Raw genomic sequence first — 15,798 nt, 5'->3', positions numbered from 1 at the left:
CTCCTGGACCCAAAGGCACAGGATTCTGGCAGTCCCCAGGGAGACCCCAGAGGATGGGTTCCCCAGGAATCTTCCTGGCCACATCCTGGTGAGGGGTTACCACAGGTAGCTGGGAGGTGTCAGCCACTTAGAAGGCCTCCTGTATCAAATCTGAGCCTCAGTGCCAAGGCCAGTTGGCAGGGGTGTGGGGAGCGCTGGGTCTCACAGGCAGTGGGAGCTCTGACTGCAGAAAGGACAAGTCCCAGGCCCTGTGCCAGATCCTCACCTTCCCGGGAGCCCCACCTGTGCACACGGGGAGAGTGACAGAGGCCGAGGCACACTAGCCCATCACACCTGTTACCAGCATCCTCTCTGCCTGGCAGACAGGGTTCCAGCTTCCTGGGTGGGCGGATCCCCTCCCCTGGGGGTGCCAGGTTGGTTCCCCTAGGATGAGGGCCCCCTGGGAGGGCTGAACCGGATCCCCAGGAGGAGGATCTGGGAGGATCTGTTTTTGGGAGGAGGGCTGCTCTTTGGACCACTCTGCTCTGCCTCTATCAGGACCACTCAAATGGACATCGGAGGTACGAGTCTGATGAAGACAGCCTGGGCAGCTCTGGACAGGTAAGGTACCCCAAGAAATCCTTGTCGTGGCTGTGAGCTCACCCTTCCTGGGTGTTTATTCTCCCTGTTGTCAGGGCTGCCCGCCAGGTGCCTCACACATCTCTAAAGGAAGACTGTGAAAGAGCCAGTGCCCTAGACCCTTTGCAAATGCTTTTTGAGCTTCTGCCCTGGGCAGGACCCTGAGGTAGGGGTGAGGTGTGGGGAGGGGGCATCAGGACCAGGATAGCCCCACCCTGGAGGGAAATTCCAGCAGGCACAGCCCACAGGTGACAGTGCTGGCGTGGAGGCCCCTTACTGTATGAATTCACATTCTCTTGCAGCCACCCAGAAAGACAGGTTTATTGTTTGAGAAATCAGGGGTCTTAGCAACTCCCCAAGTTACTGGCTCTTATTCCTTTCTTTCTTTTAGATGTATATATTATTTCTGCAGCTTTTTTTTTTTTTTTTACTGAGGTTACCTGGCTGGTATTCTGAGGGGCAACTCAGGTGATTGCAATCCTCAGGCAGGGCGGGGGGGAGACCAGGCCTCAGAGCTCCTCTCTAGCTCACTCTGAGTCATATGTGGAACCTCTCACCTTCCAGCCTTTGCTGAGGCAAGTCTCTCTCACCTGCAGTGTCCCTCTTACTGTCTAGTCACAACTTCTCAAATCCCTCTTGCTCTCCTGGACAGAACCCCCTGTGGCCCCTCCTCAGGGCCTCACCTGATCACCCCAGCTGGAGACTTGCTCCTTCAGGAACAGATTTCTTATCACACAGTATTTATTTACCACCTAGTATTTCCCTGAAGGGTCAAGGTCTGGGTCGGTCACCCAGGGACTGGGTCACTCTTTGTTGTGGAGGCTGCCGGGTGCACTATAGGACATTCAGCATCCATGCACACAAGAGCACACACACTCATGCACATGCATACACATGTGCACACACAGCTGCCCTGTGGATGTTGCCCCCGGAGTTGTGTTAATGCACAGAGGAAAGCAAAGTAGATTTGCTGCAAAGTCTGAGGTCAGACTCTTCTGGTGCCTTGTATGGGGCCCTGAGAAGGGGCAACTTAGAGTCCAATCAGGCCCAGACTGGTAAATGAGGAAAAAATGCTCCTGGAACCTGCTATAGTCCTCCGTGGTGGCCACCATGTCCTGCTGCTGTACTGTCCCCTCAGTGCTCACGAGCTGGTAGACTTTCAGTGATAAGAAATGGAGCTTTGTTTGTCCAAAAAATTTGACATCAGGAGGATTTATTCTTCTTGGTCCTGCCCCCAAGGGGCCTTCTGGGGCAGGTGTGGTGGGAGCAGCTGCCCCTGCAAAGCCTACCACATCCGTGCTCTCCCTGCAGGCCGGTGTGGAGAAATGGAATCTCTTCAACTCCTCCCGCTGGCGCCTGCCAAGGCCTTCAGCTGTGGCCCTGGAAGTGCAAAGGCTTAACTCTCTGGACCTTGAAAAGAAAATCGGGAAGTCCATTTTGGGGAAGGTATGGTGGCCACTTCAGCACCTCCCTCACCCTCTCCTCACTAACCACTTCCTCCCGCGGGCTGGCTGGGCAGCGCTGGGGTGCACCTGCCACCCCCACTCCCGACAGCCCAGCAGGCCGAAACCCAGGTCTGTGTGGCAGGTCCATCTGGCCATGGTGCGCTACCACGAGGGCGGGCGCTTCTGCCAGAAGGATGAGCAGTGGGACCGCGAGGCGGCTGTCTTCCACCTGGAGCAGGCCGCCGACCTGGGCGAGCTGGAGGCCATCGTGGGCCTGGGCCTCTTGTGCTTGCAGCTGCCCCACCACCTCCTGCCCGACGTATCTCTGAAGGTAAGGGGGTAGGGCCTCAGTCAAGCGCCACCCTCCCTGTCCTGGAGGTGTCTGCCCACCACAGAAATTTCCTGAACATCAGTTTGGGGCCTGGCACCTACGAGTTAGCTGAGACTGGTAGATGTGCTCTCCGCCCTTGTGCAATGAGTGGAAGGTGGCAGACACATTTCTAGGCAACTGATGACATGGTAAGATGGAGAAGCAGAAGATGCTGGTGGAAACAAGGGAGGAAGGAGTTCCCAGGGGCACCTCCTGATGGTCAGTCCAGCTGTATTCCTAGGGGCTGGAACACAGCCTGGACAGGGCAGGTGCTCGTGTCCTTTTGAGGGCCAGATGAATAAAGCAGTAACTAAATGAGAAGAAAGGCTCCATGCTAGTCAGCCAGGGTAGTGGGAAGTGAGTGTCATATCGCCTTCAGCCAGGGGGGTGTTGGCAAATGTCTAACGCCTAGACCTCAGGGTGGGGACGGGTTGTGTGCACGTGTGTGTGAGTTCATTATACATTTCACTGATAGAAAGAGTGTGGAGCATATAATTTACAGGCAACAATAGAAATACTGTCTACTGCAGACATAGGATAGTTGATCCTCACAGAGGGCTTTTGCTAATTTTTGTGGGACTCTTAGATCTGCAGCCCACCTCTGGCTGCAACTGCTGGAGGAGAGAAACTGATATAAATGTTGGTTAATGCTCTCACTTACTTCGCTAAGATGAAAGTGAAATAAGGGAGACCTTTGTCAAAGCTGGCACCTCATTTATTTGCCCCTGATGTGAGCTGCGTCTTTGCTGAATCAGATAATGCTGAAATATTAAACGATCTTTTATCCTGAAGATATGAATACTGAAGACTGTATTCTCAATTTCCTGTGCTGGTCGCAATGTCACAGCTATAGATACCACGTACCTTTCACTTGCATCCACATTATTAATATTTTTTCATTCCTTTTTCTCAATCTACACAATAAAAAAAAGTCATACTCCCATCTGTGGAATTTTCCACTTTTCTGTGGTGTGGACGCTCCAACCATGACCAATTTTGTGGCACTAAGATGCCATCACTGGACACAAGTCTCATCATGGTAGGGTGATCCCGATAGAGATTCCACAGACCAGTGCTTCTCAACCTTTCACTTTGCCCTGTCTTTCAAGGGGCACTTGGCAATGGACATTTTTGGTTGTCACAATTCTGGGGGTGAGACTGGTATCAGGTGGGGAGAGGCCAGATCTGCTAACATCCTACCATGAACAGGGCAGCCAGACAACAGGGGATTGTCTGGTCCAAAATGTCAATATGTCGAGGTTGAAAAGCTCTGCAAAAGATATAAGCAATCTCAAGAGCATAGATAATAGGGAAACATAGCAAAGTCACTAGGAAGTGATGACTTGTATTTGTTACCTTTGCTTTTAATATCATTTGTTAAATTGTAAGTGTATATATTTTCATTCTTAACAATGGCTGTGTTTTACAAATGTTTGCAAAATTCCAGAAAATTTCACAGGGTTCTCGGCCGCCTAGAGAGCCAGCTGAGGCGTGTTATGCATTTGCCACAGGGTACACTCTGGGGCTTGAGGCCTGAATAAAGGAATTTGTGGCCCAAGGTTGGGGAAGGGTGCAGACTGGGGATTTCTCTCTTTCTCTCTCTCTTTCTCTGAGACTTCCTGGTAACTCTCCTTGTGACCTCAGGCTGTTTCCACCAGCTGCACCCTGGCAATATTGTAAAGCGATTTATTATAGGAGTGATTTCAGTTTCCTCATCTGCAGGCAGCTGAGGCTTTTCGCAGAGTGTCTCCAGCGCTGTCCTAACGGGAGTGTGTGGCTGGCTGGAGTGTGCAGCTAGGATGGGGCAGGCAGTGTTTGCAGGCCAGGCTGGGGACTCAACAAGGAAAACGACAACCACATGCCCCGAGAAGCCACCATGAGCTCATTTTCTTCCACTCTCTCCAGAGCCCCCAGCCTTGGGGCCTTTTTCTGTTATCTGAGACATTCATTCATTCACGATATTTTTTTGAGCTCCCAAGTTCCTACTCTTGACAGCGAATAAGACAGACATAGTAATAGTCAAAAAGTGAAAACAGCCCAAATGCTCATCAAATGGATAATTAAATGTCTCCATATGATGCAATATTTTACCATACAAAGAATGAAGTACTAGCATATGCTGCAACATGAGTGGACAATGCAATGATGAGTGCATTGAGACAAAAATTTCCAGAATAGGGAAATGTCTAGAGACAGAGAGTAGATTCGGTGGCTGCCAAAGACAGGGTGGGCTGGGCCATTGGGAGGTTACAGCTAAGGCTTATGAGCTTTGGTTTCTTTTTGGATGAATGAAAACATTCTGAAATCGCTTATGGTGATGGCTGCTCATTCTGTGACTCTACCCCCACACCACTGAATTGTACACTTTAAGTGGGTACATTGTATGATAGACATTTAAAATCCCAATAAAGCTGCTTAGGAAAAAAAAGAAGTGGAAGCAGGGCGCCTATTGGAGGCTGGAGGTGATGTGTTTTCTCTGAGGAATCAGAGCAGATAGAGGAGAGTGAGCAAGAGTGAGTTCAGTTTGATGGAAACCATCCCGAGCCCCTGGCAGGGGATCTTCCCCTGTTCTTTTTCTCATGATGTGAATCTGAGACACAGTATTCCCAGCCCAGAACTCTCGAACCAGTTCAGGAAACAGGATTTTGCTCCATGAAATCCTAGCAGCCTCTCCAGTGCAAGCCTCATCTCCTTTTCTCTCCCGTCTTCTGTTTGTTCTGGCAGGAGACAGAAGAGAATAAGACCAAAGGGTTCAATTATTTACTGAAAGCAGCCGAGGCTGGTGACAGACAGTCTATGATCCTGGTGGCACGAGCTTTCGACACGGGCCAGAACCTCAGCCCAGACAGGTATGTTGTCAGGTGGAGCTGGTGGGAACCGGGCTGGAGGTGGGAGCTTCCCCTCAGGGATCAGGACAGACCTGCTTCCAGGCTCTGCTCTCTCCACTTCCCATCCAGTGACCTTGGGCAAGTTATCTGTCCTCCCTGACCTCAATGTCTTCATTGTGTAAAGTGGAAATAATGATTGAACCTGCGTCCTTGTATTGCGTGAAGGGTAAATGAGACGATGCCTATAATTCTCAGCACCTGGCATCTAGACATGCGCTACATGGCAGGCATCGTAGCCATTCCATGTGAAGATTTGCCTGAGAAAAACCTGTAAGGACATGCAGCATCAAGCCCAGAGAGGCTGATCCTAGGTGTTAGGATTATGGGTGATTTTAATGTTCTTTTCCTACTTTTATTTCCACATCTGAGATGAAGGAAAGAAAGGAAGCTTTGGGGATGAGTTTAAGCCTGGTGTGATTTTTTCCTAATGGCTCTGAGACTCCTAGAAGCTCCGACTCTGCACGTGCCAACACTTTTCCACTTACCCTTCTGGCCAAGATGCCAGGTTTTTGTAGTGCTAGGAAGGAGGGTGGCAGCATCATCTCACCTCCTTGGCTTAGCCAGTGGGAGGTCCTAGAAATCCAGGAGTAGGGATTATGTGGGGGCCCCATTGCTCACCCTCTGGGGCTCCCCTTGGAATTCAGCCATCCCTGCTTCCTCAGGAGCCTCTGGCTTTCTGGAAGGGCCCAGGGTGGACACAGCTATCATGTACTCTAGGGTGGGAGCAACTTAGCAGTCTTTGTCTTTCAGTCAAGGTCTCATCTTTCCACTGGGTTCAAGGCAAGTGAGGATTGTGTCTGTATCATATCAAGCTCTCAGGGTCTAAAACATCTGGATATTGACATCCTACCTGTGTTATATACCATGTGGTCCAAAATTGAATCAGTTACCTTCTGTGCAATAGTGATGTTCCCTTATATTCAGACCACCCTTTCCTATCTGTGATTTTATCTTGCCGAGAACAGGAGTCAGGTCTCCATATCTCTGCAACCCCAGTGTTTAGTGCAGCCCCTGGCTTAGTAGTTGTTTGAATGAAAGAACCAATATGTCTCTTTGACATAAGCAGGGTGGGCATCTGGGGCCCAAAGTCATTTCTAGCTCTTGCTCCTAGAATATCTAATGAAACCCACAGCCTTACCTGTAGCTCTTTGCTCTTTCCTGATGTCCTATACATAGTTACTCACTTAGTAACTAAGTAACTCACATTGAGCTTAGTACAATCATAGAAGAGCCTGCTGCCCTGTTTGCTGTATATTTTGTGTGCTGCATATTTGCTTGGAAGCTGTATATACCCTGATGATCTGGCCATTCACTGCAGAGTTGAGGAACAAGGGAGGATTTTACACCTACTAGAGAAATGCCCCACGTCTTCAGGATATACTACTTCTGTCTGTTGGGACATTATGCAATATACTGATTTTGTTAGGGAAAACTATTTGGCTGCCATCTTAATAAATACATAAACTAATGGTGATTGATGTCTCTTAGCTGGAAAGGCATTGGGTGCTGTGGGTTGTGAAGTATAAGGGATGGCCCAGCTGGGATCCCTGACTTGCCCCTCCTGCCCTGTTGCCATGGCAACATCCCTTTTTCACTCTGCATCTCCTGGTAGGTCCCAAGACTGGCAGGAGGCCCTGCGCTGGTATAACACCGCCCTGGAGACCACAGACTGTGACGAAGGCGGAGAGTATGACGGCATGCAGGACGAACCCCGGTATGCGCTGCTGGCCCGGGAGGCAGAGATGCTGTTCACGGGCGGCTACGGACTGGAGAAGCAGCCCCAGAGATCAGGTAGAGCCCACAGATCTGTCTCTGGAAGACAGTGGGGGGAGGACATGTGTTACAGGGAGGGCTGTAATTCCCGTCCACTGGGGATTATGTGGTTAAGTCTCTCCTTCGGGTACTGCTGGGGCTCTGCGTGTGGTGAGGCTGGATACCCATGTGGAGCTGGCTTAGCAGGGGCCTTTATGGACTGGTGTGCAGATGAAGAGTTTTAATTAATGGATAGATATTCGGGGGGCTTTATTTATTTAAAAATTTTTTTGAAAGGTTTATTTATGCATACAAGAACTGGGGTGTAGGCCAGAGGTGCAGGGGGTGAGAGGATTCACCAGAGACAGTGGGGAACAGAACAGGCGGATCCACTGAAATTCACTGCTGAGGGGAGCAGCGGGGGAGACAGGAGAGGTCTGCTGTGCTATGTGTGCCACCTCCCTGGCCAGGGATGGAACTCCTGCTGCAGTGGCTGGCGATATCTTGATAGTGCTGTGTCTTTAACCCTGCGCCACCAGGGAGGCCTCAGTGGTAGGCTTCTTAAAGGAAGCTCAGGATGCCATTCCCAGGGAGGGGTGAGGGACACCTGACCAGCCAGAACAGCAGGCGGTTCGTCACTCTGTGCCCCCTTTGCTCTCTTCCAGGTGACTTGTACACCCAGGCGGCCGAGGCAGCCATGGAAGCCATGAAGGGCCGACTGGCCAACCAGTACTACGAGAAGGCGGAGGAGGCCTGGGCCCAGATGGAGGAGTAGCTTGCCCAAAACTCATAGGCCTGAGCAAAAGGGCTAGGAGGGTGGGAAAAAAGACTTAATTTACTTACTTAGTTTGGGGGGAGGGCAAGTATTTTTAGTGTGGGTAAGTCAACTGTTTGTATTCCTTTTCTTTGACTATTTGCCACCAGCAGGGACATTGTGAGCTGCCCCCTAGAGCAGCATTTTGGGGAAGGGAGGATTGAAAAAGCAGCCTAATGAACCAACATGTCATCTTGATGTTCTTTTGATTTCCTTCATGAGATGTAAGGACATGCTTTTTTGCCTCTCATGAAAACGATGAGGGCTTTGCCCACCAATCTTTTCAGACTGGACTGAAATCTGCAGCCCATGGGGGCTTGTGTTTCCCAAGTCAGGAAGGGGAACAGAGAATGCCCAGCTTTCTGGGGGGTGTGTCATGTCACAACTGTGCAAAGCTTTCCTCCTCAGAGCCTGTGTGAGAGTGAAGGGCATTTTTTCCCATGGACCCAAGATGGCGAGTACCCAAGCCCCTCTCCGTGGGGATGGGCCTACACACTGCACACTGCCTGTTTGCTAGTCTTCCCAAAATGCAACTGAACTTCTGGCATATAGCGAAATTCTGTTTGAAGGCATGCTTTCTACAGAGGGCTTTACAAAACAGGTTTGATTTTTGTATGCACACATTTACTACCTCTGACTCCTCCATCAGCTAGTGTGGAAGTGGGTGCCCCTGAAAATTTCCTTGCACGGAGGGACAATGACTTGGAGTGTCAGAGCCTTTTGTCAAGGCAAATTTGTGCTCTGCATTTCATTGGCATCATCCACAATGTGACTGAAGTACCCCTTGTACAGTTTTCCTCCTTGTTTTCTTAGCATCGAATGTTCTTAGGCAGCATCTGCTTCCAAGCTCCCATCCTTGGCATCCTCTGCTTGAAACAAGACTGCTTTTTCTTGTTCTATGCAGACAAGATGCTCTCAGCAGCAGCCTCTTGAGATTTGTCTCAGTTGTTTGAGAATGAGAGGACAAAAACTATAAACACTCATTAATTCCAGTAGTTTCCCCAGGGCTAAGCTATGGTTATCTGTACTTGATGAGCTTTCCCTATAAAAGGAATTCAGGTTTAATAGTAGTATGATTTCAATTGTTGTTTCAAATAAGAAACTGCTTTGATCAACCCCAAGTGCCAAAGCAGTCTCTTTGTTTAAAAATCAAAACATAAAACATTCTTTTTTTAATTTTTTATTTTTAAACAATATTTGCTTCCCCCAACATCCTCAGATTGAGTCCCCATAGAATTTCCTTCCCCAAGGCACCCGTGCACCATCAACACAGTCCTCTGCTCTCCTTCTTACCTCCCTCTGATCCCTCTCCCTCCTCCTCCCTGCAGGATGTCTCTGGTTTATAATTGTTTGTTCATAAAACATTCTTATCTGTTTATTGAAACAGGTCCTTCCACATTTTAATATTAATTCCTGTGGAGTCACAAGCATTAGGTTCCAAAGTTAAGAGGGTTCCCTAAAGGGAAAATCAAGCAGAATCGAGACCCACCTGTAAATTATAATATCGCTTTTGTAGGGTGTATGTGTGTATGTGGACTTATCACAGCGAATATCACAGCTGATCACTCTTTTTTTATTCTGCACCAGATCAAGTATTTGGCTTACATTAAGTTTTTTGTGTGTTTTAAAACAGTGCATATAAGTCAAATTGCATATGTTAAATGTAAGTTAGAAGCAATTTTGTTGTGACTATCTCTTCAAAGGAATCAAGCCTCAGATAATTCATGATTTCATTGTTGTTAATTCAGCCAGCCTCCTGTCTGAGGCTTTGTTAGGCACATAATTTATGTTTCCTAGCACCTGTCTCATTTCTTAGTTACATGTCAATGCTTTTCTCTAACAAAGGGATGAGCATATTTCTTTTTTTTTGTAAGGTCCAGATAGTAAATGTTTTAGGCTTTGGGGGTCATGAGGGCCATGGCCTCTTCGACTTAGCAGTGCAAAAGAACCATGGGCAGTACCTAAATGAATGAGTCTGGCTGGTGTTCCAAGAAAACTTTATTTACAAAAACACCAGCCTACCCTGGCTGTAGTTTGCAGACCCCTGCTCTAAACCTTGACCAAGAGCTACGATATTAAATGCTTGGGGGTAAGAGCCAGCTCAAATTGTCAGTCTCCAGACCTCAAACAGTGCCTTGGCACAGAGCAGGGCCGAATAAATGTGTGAACAAATGGAGCTGGCCCTAGTCATTGTACTCACTCTCTGTGGCTCAGATTCTGCCAACCAATTAATCACTCTTGCCTGGATTGGCTTGAACCTTCACACCTGTGATTTCATCCACTAACCCACCACCCACCCACCTATCTACATGGCCTTAATGTCCAAGGCAGTCCTCTTCTCCAGGAGGCTGGGATGGGCCTGTGTGTGTGTGTGTGTTTGTGTATGTGTGTGTATATATATATATAATATATAAACAAATGCTTCTTTAAAGACCTTTGAGAATAAAATGATCTACAAAATGTTCATATTGTTCTGATGCAGTGGAAGAATTTAATCCATCTTCAAAACCTAATTCTGTGCCTTGTAAAACTGGCTAGGGCATCATCATTTTCCACAAATGCTAAGTATGTAAATAATAACAACAACAACAAAAACGCCAGGACATCCCACTCCAACTGGGAAGACATCAGGATTATAATCAGGATTATAATCTGGTACCTTCAAATACAGATAGAGAAACCAAGTTTCTGAATGGTAGATTCCTTCACTGTGACACTGCCCATTAGCAGCTATGCTGGAGCTGCGGTTTGCTGGTGTTTAGGAGATACTGGCAATACAATTTAAAGTTAAACTTGAGTTTAATGTCACTTTCAGTTTTGCTATAAATGAAAGAAAGGAAAAGTAGACTTTATAGGCATGAGAAGAAAATAAAATCCTAAACCCAGTGCTTCTGATTATACCTTTGCCCCCACTCACCTGAGGCACTGTGGGGATTTACCATCAAATGCAACCTTGATGATCCAATCCAGGTAAACTATCCTTGTTGCTGCTGTATCCTTATCTTTCATCCCAGAACATTTGTCTGTAGTACTGGACATGTTTTACAAATCAACAATTGTTTACACAAGTATATGCAGCTTTTGTGGGGGAAAAGAGATGAAATATACATAATCTCTATGTGGATTTGACTTGTTACCTGTATTTTTAGTCTCTGAGGTAACCATTTAACCCAGCCAGGGTGGACACTGGGTGGAACCCAGGGAAGTGGTTTGAATAATAAATTTATTTTTGCATATGTATTAAGTTCTGTTTTGTCCTTCCAAATAAAGTTGTTTCCTTTTCCTGTCTCAAATTCAAATGTCTCCTGGTAACAAATGAACAATGTTGCTGGCTGGAGCCCAGGTGAACAGGAGGGCTCAGGTTCCATCTGAAAGGGACAGACATGTTTTAGCGCCAACTGATTATACCCATGGGGAGTGTGAGTCCAGTGTTGCCCCATTTTTTGATTTTTGAGGAGCTGCTGAAAATTGGACTTTTTAATGCAAGTTTTCCTGATTTTTAACATATCTAATAATTTCAAAATTTAAAAAGGCCTTCCAGATTTGACTTATATGTTGTCCATTTCCTTTAGACGAAATTCCAACCTCTCTTTTTGCTTGATTTTTTTAAATCTATACAACAGAAAGAATAATCTGTACTATTTCAGAGTTGTGATCAGCCTCAAAGAAGATAATGCATGTTAGAGATCCTTTGTGATCCAAAGCTTAAGAAAATCTTGGTTATTGGTATGATCATTGGGTTTCAAGCTAATGGTTTTTTAATGTTAAGAAATTTCAACATTAGCATAACTATGTATGGTGGGTTGAACACACATAGTTAGGTTCATTTGCCCCTAAATGCCCACTACAATGACAGAAAGAAGATTGTTTTTTGATGGCATAGACTGGTTCCTATTCCAAATGTAAAGTTAGTGATTTACAGCAAAGTTCTGTAATTCTTTTAGTGATGAAGCTAGACACTCTCAGCTAAACCATTTGGGAGGCTAATGCAAAGATTCATAGTTGATTTATTTGATTGGAGCATTTATTTTTTTATTACAGTATCACATAGAATAAATTGCACACATAAATATAGGGCTTGGTGGATTTTAGTACATTTGCACCCCACAGCCCCCCTCTGGCCCTGCCCAAGCAATACATCCTCTCCCTACCCCCACATGCACAAGAACGACCTCTCTACTGATCTCTGTTAGAAACATTTTATTTTTTTAAAGATTTATTTATATATGCATACAAGAGTGGGGTAGAGGTCCGAGATGTGGGGGGCAGTGAGAGGATTCTCTAGAGACAGAGTGGGGAACAGAGCAGGCAGACTGACTGAAATACACTGCTGAGTGGAGCAGCAGGCAAGACAGGAATGGTCTGCTGGGCCATGTGGGTTGCTCCCTGGCCAGCAAGGGGGTTGGGGGGCGTGGTGCGGATGATAGAACTTGTGATGCTCATGCTGCAGAGGCTGCGGATTGCTTCATAGTGTGCAGTGCTCAACCCCTTGTGCCACCAGGGAGGCCCTGTTAGAAACATTTTAAAGGACAAAGAAAGGGTTAAAAAAATCATTGTGGGAAAGGAATGTTCTGTTAAAGTTCATTACACTGTTGTCCAACAAATGACAGTTAACTGAATGGGGTATTAAATTTCATAAGAAAATTGCTGAAGCACTTAATCAAGAAGGTGAATCACTTTTCAGAGGGCGGTTCATGCAGAAAGTTTTGGTCTCAGACTAGATTTGGGCTAATTTTCTTTTCATGAGGACAAGGAAGTGAAGAATGGAAAGGACCCAGGACTGAGCCCTTGTGCCCAACCTCACCGCCCACAGCTGAGGGCTTGGGATATGGAGATAGACACCGTCATCTGACAGACACTAGACTGGCGCTGGGGGACAAGCGGGCAGTGTTTGATCTGTGGTGCTTCCTTTCCCCCCTTCACCGCCCTATTAGTAGACACACCAGAGAAGTGGACACACAGAGAAGCAGGCACAGTTTCAAATTTTCCTCCCTCCCACTACAGAAAGCTGTGGGTCCAGGAGATCTGGTGCAACCTTCTGTTTCTCCCATTTAATAATTTCACATCTGATTATTATAAGACTGTTGTGTAATGGGGTTGCAGGACTGGAAGAAACACCCAGGAGGAGGCCCTTCCACCATCCTCCTGCATTCCTGCAGGTTGCCTGGTTATATCCTGTTCAGGATGTTTCAGTAGGTGCAGAGCCCAATTGTTCCAGAATATTCTAGAAGAAATATTTCTGGCTTCATTTGAGCCCTTACCATACAAGGTTTCCTAACTTACAATTACCAGCTACCAGGTAGCACTAGCTTTAGCAGAAAAGTGCATTTATTACAATGTTATAATGACAAAGGGGTGTCTACAAGGCTGGGGATCCCCCTGGGCCCTAAGAGGGGTTTTGCTCAGGGAGCCAGAAACCCATCAAGATTTCTCCATGATTCTGTAACAGGGTGGTCCCCAGGAAAGGGGGAGGTTCCAGGTTCCCTGCCCCACCCAAGGGAGGGTGGAGCTGAGCAGGTAGAGAAGAAGCTGCAGAGGAGACTAAGGAAGGAAGCAGAATGGAGCCAGAGGAGACCTGGAGGAGGTGCATGGAGCCTAGAGACACGTGAAGAAACCGCGCTTGTCTTTTGGTCGTGGACTGGGTGACGCAGATGTGGGTGAGACCCGTGGGGAGGTGACCATGGCAGGTAGCTTTTATCTTGATTTTGATTTTGCTCTTTTCCTTCCGGGCTTGTCTGGTTGTTTCTGACCCTTTTCTGTGGGTCCCCACTGGAAGATGCTTTAGACTTGTGGCAGGCTTTGGGGCCTTGCTCTGGGTCAATCCTGCTTGGGTGGACTCTTACTCACGAGGGGACGGGTAACTTGGGGCGCTTGATTTAGAAACTAGATTCTTTGCCTTTCCTGTATTGTTTCCTAGTTGTATTAAAGTTCCTTCCCATTAAAGTCTCATATGCTTTGTGTTGATGCAGCGGATGGCAGAACCCATTTAAAATAGGCAGGTTTGTGGGGTTTGGGCTGCCCCTCTCTCTGCCCTGTAACAATTCTACTCAACTTTTCATTCATTTTATTTTATTTTTTCCCCCCATACACTGGCTTTGTTTACTTCTCCAAACCATTTCCCAGAATATGGCCACCCCAAATCCCTTCTTCTCCTAGGCTGTCAGTCTTAGAGACTAACTCCAACAGTTAACAGAGTCAAAACAATTCAGTTTCTCACCAAATCTTGATTTACAGAGAGTCTGAGCCTGAGTCTTCTGGCTACAAGCATAGAGTGCAGGGGTCCCGCTGTGGGGGCAGGAATGCATGTTGTAAAGGGGGCTACGAAAGACCCTTTTTCTGGGCTGGTCAGGCAATACCTAGAAAAATGGGATTAAGCACATTATTCTTTATATTTTATAATTTTAAAATATCATGGGGATTATTCCTTTTTGGAAAACCCCAGCACACAACTCACAAACAAATCATGTCCCTCCTGTTACTATAACATCAGTTTCTGTTAATCTCAGGAAGTTTTCCTCACTCAGCTGGGAACCTCCCTCAATGCCTGAGCTGTGTCAAGAGGTGGCTGCTCCTGTATTTAAAAAAAGAAATTTTTTTCTAAAAGTAACAAACTCTTCTACTACAATGAAAGCTTTGCATATCAATACTTACCTCAAGGGTAGATGGAGAAATGAACCGTTGAGGAGGGATTGAAGAGAAATAGGTAATGCCAAAATGTTAGGGTGTATGTCAACTTAACACATGAAAGTATAAGAAATGTATTGTAAGGATGTACAACTAATTCATGGTAATAATTATGGGTGGAGGAGAATACTTGGAAAGGAAGCTTGATTTTTATTTGTAATGGTGAAATGGATTTTTAAAAAGACAACATGCCCATATTTCACCTAAAAACCTTTAATAAAAAATATATACATAGGCAAAGCATTGAAAACAAAATGTCACAACAATAGGTGGTGGAAATATGGATGATTAACCTTTTCTTTGAATATTTTCTGTATTTTTAAATAACTATGCACATCAATTATGGATATATTTTTAAAATATGGTTGGGAGGGAAAAATCAAGTGCAGATCAGTATTAATTGTACAATGATATTTACCTAAAAACCCATCTACAATGAAAACAAAGCTATTTTCTGTGGGTACATATACCCCTATAAATTCACAGCTGAAGTCCCAGGATATGCTGCACTAAACTAATGATAATGGTTATCTCTCTGCAAGGGATTTAGGATGGGGGTCATAGGTAAAAGAGTATTTGTATTTTATAAGCAAAGTTTTACTGTTTTGCAATAATTTAAGTAATTTTTAGTTAACTGAAAATCAAAACGCAAATTTACAGAGAAAACTGCGCAGAACCACCTCCCTTGTTTTGGCCTTTTGATCCACTGGTGCAGGAAACCAAAATTCCTAATTTCTCCCAGAGAAGAACCCAAATCTTGTGGGTAAATGCGAGGCCCCTTGGTTACCTAAACATGCACCTCGAAACACAGACTCTAAAACTGCTTTTCGCTCTAAAAACCCGTGATACAAGTCTGGATCTAAATATTGGAGCAAATATTTTCTCTTAAGGAGGTGGTGTACTCTAAAGAATTCTGCTACCATCAAATAAAATACGCTTAAGCAAGGAAGCGCCAGAAAAACGCTGCACTGCAATTGCATAAAGACGTTTTAAGGAGTTGACTGAAGCATCCGTCCTACATCTCGGTAGCGTGGCCGAGCGGTCTAAGGCGCTGGATTAAGGCTCCAGTCTCTTCGGGGGCGTGGGTTCGAATCCCACCGCTGCCAAGGTGAACGTTTTTGCCTCGGCTCGCGGCCGTGTTGGCCTGTTTTGACGGCGCACCAGCGCCCCCTGCTGCCCGGCGCGCCCGGCGGCCGGCATGAATGGAGCGGCCGAGGGGGCGGGTCC

At 46.4% G+C, this 15,798-nt stretch overlaps 1 protein-coding gene and 1 non-coding gene across 2 annotated transcripts in view; both read left to right on the top strand.

Annotated features, from left to right (window-relative positions):
- The window catches only part of EEF2K (eukaryotic elongation factor 2 kinase), a 40,766-nt gene extending 29,438 nt beyond the window's left edge, over nucleotides 1-11,328 (top strand). Inside the window, exons 13-18 of the mRNA XM_037507434.2 lie at nucleotides 538-600; nucleotides 1,930-2,064; nucleotides 2,206-2,394; nucleotides 5,158-5,282; nucleotides 6,934-7,112; nucleotides 7,739-11,328. Coding sequence (XP_037363331.1) covers nucleotides 538-600; nucleotides 1,930-2,064; nucleotides 2,206-2,394; nucleotides 5,158-5,282; nucleotides 6,934-7,112; nucleotides 7,739-7,848 — 801 coding nt within the window. The 3' untranslated portion in view covers nucleotides 7,849-11,328. The remainder of the gene's footprint in view (nucleotides 1-537; nucleotides 601-1,929; nucleotides 2,065-2,205; nucleotides 2,395-5,157; nucleotides 5,283-6,933; nucleotides 7,113-7,738) is intronic.
- Nucleotides 11,329-15,595: 4,267 nt separating this feature from the next.
- On the top strand, nucleotides 15,596-15,677 carry TRNAL-AAG (transfer RNA leucine (anticodon AAG)). The gene has a single exon. It is a non-coding gene; the product is annotated as a tRNA-Leu (tRNA).
- Nucleotides 15,678-15,798: the final 121 nt, after the last annotated feature.

Source organism: Talpa occidentalis, unplaced genomic scaffold (assembly GCF_014898055.3).
Source record: "Talpa occidentalis isolate TD23 unplaced genomic scaffold, MPIMG_talOcc4v2.1 talOcc4.12, whole genome shotgun sequence".
NCBI lineage: Eukaryota > Metazoa > Chordata > Mammalia > Eulipotyphla > Talpidae > Talpa > Talpa occidentalis.
Note: the sequence above shows the minus strand (reverse complement) of the source record. Positions and strands in the feature narration are given on the sequence as shown.